General features: G+C 42.2%; 1 protein-coding gene across 4 annotated transcripts; it reads left to right on the top strand.

Moving 5' to 3' along the window:
* Nucleotides 1-1,156: 1,156 nt before the first annotated feature.
* LOC311019788 (galectin-4-like) lies at nt 1,157-5,470 on the top strand. Of its 4 annotated transcripts, XM_084019362.1 has the most exons (15): nt 1,157-1,426; nt 1,729-1,817; nt 2,319-2,523; nt 2,600-2,713; nt 3,201-3,281; nt 3,355-3,381; nt 3,483-3,551; nt 3,619-3,642; nt 3,796-3,831; nt 3,943-3,969; nt 4,048-4,077; nt 4,220-4,308; nt 4,829-4,994; nt 5,083-5,233; nt 5,316-5,470. In XM_084019362.1, the coding sequence occupies exons 1-14, from the start codon at nt 1,382-1,384 to the stop codon at nt 5,227-5,229; spliced, it is 1,149 nt and encodes a 382-aa protein (XP_083875488.1). In that variant the 5' UTR covers nt 1,157-1,381; the 3' UTR covers nt 5,230-5,233; nt 5,316-5,470. The 4 variants fall into 4 exon arrangements, with proteins under 4 accessions (XP_083875488.1, XP_083875487.1, XP_083875486.1 ...); XM_084019361.1 differs by lacking the exons at nt 1,157-1,426; nt 1,729-1,817 and having other exon boundaries at nt 1,862-2,523; nt 5,310-5,470; XM_084019360.1 differs by lacking the exons at nt 1,157-1,426; nt 1,729-1,817 and having other exon boundaries at nt 1,862-2,523.
* Nucleotides 5,471-5,952: the final 482 nt, after the last annotated feature.

Below are 5,952 nucleotides of genomic sequence, written 5' to 3' on the forward strand. Positions count from 1 at the left end.
TGTTAAAAATGTCAAGTAATTATAATCAAGGATGACAAAGTAGTTATTGTTTAAAGGAAAAATTAAATGTATGCAAGAAGATTTAAACTTGACCGTTAATATAACATATAATCTATTAGAAAAGTTATTATGAAACATTAAAGAAAACAACCACAAATGTCAGTAAACTCTTCTTTATAATAACTGGTTATAACTTTAAATGCATTATAAGTTTCTAATGTAGAGTTTTTTATTTATATATATATATTTAATTCCACCAATGAATCTGACATAATAATATATATTTAGTACAGCTTTAAGTCGTTCTGATCAGAGTTCAGTTTCTCTGAACGTCTGCGTTCCAGTTTCATGCTGGTTTTTTTATCTTCCTCAAATATGAAAAGTGGGTTGTTAAGTTTGAGCTCGTTGGAGGAAACACCCAGAAGTCTTTGTGACTGAGTTTATGAGTATTTATGAATGGCGTTGGTGTTTGTACAAGTACATATATATATGTATGTGGTATATAAGTACACGCATGTAAAGTGAGTGTCTGATAACACTTTGTGTATTTACTGAATCACTCTTTAGATCTCTGATTCCTCGTTTCACGAAAAAACTTCACTCAAACTGTGTTGTTTTAAAAATAAAGAGTACTTTTACTCCGATCCTCCTATTACAAAGCTTTACTTACGTATAAATATGAGCTGCTGTTAATTTAAACTCCAAAAGAATAAATACATAAGAATTATACATCAATAATAAGGATCCAATAATATATACATTTATATATATCGTAGTACTTCAGCTGGTAACAAGTACTTTGACTTGTTATGGAGTCATTTTATATTGCAGTATTGTTACTTTTACTTCTATACAGCTGCTGCAGTTTTCAGTCCTGTTGGGTTTTTCTTGAGACACACACACACACACACACACACACACACACACACACACCCTCTCTCACACACAGACACACACACACACACCCTCTCTCACACACACACACACACACTCTCAGACTCTCTCTCTCTCTCTCTCACACACACACACTCTCAGACTCTCTCTCTCTCACACACACACACACACACACACGCACACACACCCTCTCACACACACACACACACACACACCCTCTCTCACACACACACACCCTCTCTCACACACACACACCCTCTCTCACACACACACACCCTCTCTCACACACACACACACACCCTCCCAGTCTTTTGTTGACCTGCCGCTCCTCCTGCCGGGTCAAAGGTTAATGTGGATCTTGTGCCAACATGGTCTTGCGGTCTTGGTTTGGTCCTGGTTTTGGCCCCGCCCCCTCATCGCTGGTATAAAACAAGGCGTCCAGCAGAGTCCGCTTCCTGCGTAGACCTGATCCTCCAGTCCTGCTGCCATGTCGTTTGTTGCTCCTCCTGGTTACCAGCCGGTCTACGGCCCGGTGAGTATCTGAGCCCTCCTCACCAGATTCATCAGAGATTCATATATATAAAAATATACATTTTTATATATATATATATATATATATATATATTTGTAAATACATATATAAAAATGTATATTTATATATACTATATATATATTATATATTATTTTATATATATATATAATATTTATAATATATAACCTTTTATTTGTCACTGAGGTTTTAAATATTCATATTATTTAAATGGTTAATCTAATAATTCCTTGTGGTCTGACACATAATGACTAATAATAATCTGAATAATCTGTTTTGTGCAGAGGCTTCCCTACCTGGGGCCGATCTACGGCGGTCTGAGGGACGGCGTGTCCATCTACATCCAGGGCTCCGTCCCCGAGGACGTCACCAGGTCTGTTCACGCCTCAGTCCCGTCTGGGTAGAGCCGCTGCTTTGCATTGTGGGAAATCAAAGCTTATTTGTACTTGTTTGTCAGCTGACCCTCCTCCAAAGCAAACACGGCTCATACCTGAGTTCCCTGTTCAGGTTACAACTCTACTTCCTGCTTATCAGGACTTCAGTATTCAATATTCATCAGGGTCCCTTCACACAAAAACACGCAGAAATCAGGCTTCAACCTCCGTTCTGAAGAGTGAAGCCGAAGCTGAGGTGCCTTAAAGCTGCTGTTGGTCCTGGTCCACGTGGGTCTAACAGTGTGGATGTTGGTCCTGGTCCACGTGGGTCTAACAGTGTGGATGTTGGTCCTGGTCCACGTGGGTTTAACAGTGTGGATGTTGGTCCTGGTCCACGTGGGTCTAACAGTGTGGATGTTGGTCCTGGTCCACGTGGGTTTAACAGTGTGGATGTTGGTCCTGGTCCAATGGCCCCGGTTCACCTGGTCTTACCTGTGCAGGTTCTTCATCAACCTGCTGTGCGGAGAGTCCGAGTCCAGCGACATCGCGCTCCACTTCAACCCTCGCTTCGACGGCTGGGACAAGGTGGTCTTCAACAGCTGCCAGGATGGATCCTGGGGGTCCGAGGACAAGATCCGGGACATGCCCTTCTGTAAAGGCCAGGCCTTTGAGATGGTGATCCTGGCCACATCTCAGGGCTTCCAGGTCCGGCTGGTGTTTGAGTCGAGTTATTCTACATGGTTGTGGATTATCAGCCCACGTACATGTTGTTCTGTTTCAGATCAAAGTGAACGGGAACGACTTCTACACCTTCGAGCACCGCCTCCCTCTGGAGCGAGTCCGTGCCATGCAGATCGCAGGAGACATTTCCATCCAGACCATCAACGTCATCGGGGTGAGACTCCGCCCCCCAAGCTTTCAGCCTCACGCTTTGGGCTTCTCTGGGACGAATCAGAAATCATGAGCGATGATTGCTGAATGCCGGCAGAGTGAGGATCACATGGATGCTAGGGTGTTATTAATAGTTATTAAGATGGTATTAATGTTACTAGGATGTTATTAATGGTTACTAAGATGGTATTAATGTTACTAGGGTGTTATTAATAGTTAATAAGATGGTATTAACTGTTACTAGGATGTTATTAACTGTTACTAGGATGTTGTTTTTGGTTGCTACGGTGTTATTAATGGTTGCTAGGGTGTTATTAATTGTTGCTAGGGTGTTATTAATGCTAGCTACCAACCAATAAAGCTCTACCATAAATAGAACCAGTAGAAGTCCCAGTAGTATGCAGTAATATTATGTTGTGCTTTCTACTCTGAACTGTTTGATAATGAGACGTTTTTCTGCTGCGTTTTAAACTTCTATTTGATCTTTTTAGGGAGGAATGGGAGGAGGAGGAATGGGAGGAGGAATGGGAGGAGGAATGGGAGGAGGAGGAATGGGAGGAGGAGGAATGGGAGTAAGTATGCATGCTTAAAGTTTAAATTGCTCAGCATTGAACAGGATTTAACATGTTGAGTCCTTTTGAACAGGGAGGATATCCAGGCGGAGGCATGGGGGTAAGTTATCATCATCATAATCTTCATCGTCTCTGAATGCAGATTCCTTTAAATATCTTTGAACATATTAAGTGTAATATGTGTTCCTTCATGATCCCCAGGGAGGATACCCGGGAGGAATGGGAGGAGGAATGGGAGGAGGAATGGGAGGAGGAATGGGAGGAGGAGGAGTAAGTAAATGTAGGAAGAGAACTTTTCAACATCATGAAACAATATTTAACATGTTCACTTCTTCAGCAGGGAGGATATCCTGGAATGGGGGTGAATAAATACTTTGATTTATGCTCAAATTTATTAATTTTTTTGGCTTTTACATCCATAGGGTTAGGGTTGCCCCCCCCCCCATATTTTCAGCTAATTCACATTAATCAGATCAGAGATAAATCTTAATTTTTGATATGTGCTTCTTCACAGGGAGGATATCCAGGAGGCATGGGAGGTGGTATGGAGGTATGAAACCGTATTATTATTAATATTATCATTATTATTATATGATATGATACTGAACTGTGTGAACAGTTTGTCTGGGAGCTGCAGATTTACTTGTGGTTTTTCTGTCAGGGAGGATTTCCAGGATCCAACCTGCCGGTGAGAACATGGCCGATTGAAGCTTCACATGTGTGTGATTCTGTCTGTCTGCATCTAACGGTGTGTGTGTGATTGTAGGGGATGGGAGGCCAGCCGGTCTACAACCCTGTAAGTACAACAGGAAGCATCACTATGTGTTTAAACATTGGAGCTTTCTGGTGTTTCTTTTATTAAATCTTCACTGCCCTCTTGTGGTCACAGTGAAAAACAGCTGGATTCAGCCTCTGTTGTCTTATGTTGTTGTTGTCAGTCTGTGCCGTACTCCAACATGATCCCAGGAGCCATGTCGCCTAAACGGACCGTCATCATCCGAGGGATGGTTCCCTACGGAGCCGACAGGTGTGTGTGAGCGTAAACCCACCAGGCTGCCTCCAGGGGGCGACTCCTCTCTGGTTGTATAGAAGTCTATGAGAAAATGGTCCTACTTCTCTCTGCTGGCCACCAGGGGGCGACTCCTCTCTGCTTGTATAGAAGTCTATGAGAAAATGGTCCTACTTCTCTCTGCTGGCCACCAGGGGGCGACTCCTCTCTGGTTGTATAGAAGTCTATGAGAAAATGGTCCTACTTCTCTCTGCTGGCCACCAGGGGGCGACTCCTCTCTGGTTGTATAGAAGTCTATGAGAAAATGGTCCTACTTCTCTCTTGATGTATTATCTCAGTAAACATTGTAAACATGAGTTTATGGTCTCAATCTCTAGTTTCAAGTCTTCTTCAATCCAGCATGATGTTCATTTAGTACATTATGGTCCATTTAGAGTCCACCAGACCAGAAAGCAGGGGATGCTTTAGGGGGCGGGGCTTACCTGCTGATTGACATGTGTGTGTGTGTGTGTCTGTGTGTGTGTGTGTGTGTGTGTAGGATGAGCATCAACTTCCTGGTCAGCAGGTCCCGGGACGTGGCCTTCCACATGAACCCGCGGTTCCGGGACGGTGTGGTCGTGAGGAACAGCATGATCGGGGGCTCCTGGGGTCCGGAGGAGAGGGAGCTCAGCATGAACCCCTTCATGGAGGGACAGTACTTCGACGTAAGTTACTTCCTGTCTTTGTGTGATCCATGCCGGTACCCGGTCCGCACCCCTTTGACCCCTGACCCCTCGTGTCCTGGTCCCTCAGATGTCGATCCGCTGCGGGAACCAGCGGTTCAAGGTGTTCGTCAACGGGCAGCACCTGTTCGACTTCTTCCACCGGCTGCAGTCGTTCAGTGACATCGACATGCTGGAGGTTGACGGAGACGTGCAGATCTCCTACATCCACTTCTGAGAGGACACACACACACACACACACACACACACACACACACACACAAACACACACACAAACCCACACACACACTCACACAAACACACACACACACACACACACCTGTATATTCATACATACATCACAACATTTTCAGCCAGACGACCTTTTCTTCGTCGTCCTGCTGTGTGATTAGGAATCTTAATGAGACTAAGAGTGACATCATCATCGCCTGTATTGATTAATAAACATGTGACCAACACTTCTGATGTGGATGACATTAATATCGATGACGTAGAAGCTGAAGAGGAGACTTGTTCATGATGAAACACGTTTATTTCTTATACAAAATACTGTCGGTGTCGTAGAAAACTCTGTTTACAAATCATGACAGTGACATTATAAAGGCAGTATAGTACACAGACTGTGTATTTATATGTATATATACGTAAATATATATATACATATATAAATATATATATATATATATACGTATATATATATATATACGTATATATATATATATATACATATATATATATATATATATACATATATATTTATATATGTATATATATATATACATATATCCACGCCAATCCACACACAGTCAACGTGTGTGTGGATTGGCGTGGACTGTGTATATATATACGTATATATATGTATATATATACAAATATATATATACATATATATAATATATATATTTATATATACATATATATATACATATATATAATATAT

This window comes from Eutrigla gurnardus (assembly GCF_963514095.1).
Source record: "Eutrigla gurnardus genome assembly, chromosome: 10".
NCBI lineage: Eukaryota > Metazoa > Chordata > Actinopteri > Perciformes > Triglidae > Eutrigla > Eutrigla gurnardus.

Excerpts from the sequence above, each read along its gene's own strand:
- LOC311019788 (XM_084019361.1), top strand. The coding sequence starts at position 2,125 with ATGTTGGTCCTGGTCCACGTGGGTCTAACAGTGTGGATGTTGGTCCTG. Across the intron at positions 3,282-3,354 it reads TGGGAGGAGGAGGAATGGGA|GGAGGATATCCAGGCGGAGG; the intron begins GTAAGTATGCAT and ends CCTTTTGAACAG. Across the intron at positions 3,552-3,618 it reads GAGGAATGGGAGGAGGAGGA|CAGGGAGGATATCCTGGAAT; the intron begins GTAAGTAAATGT and ends TCACTTCTTCAG.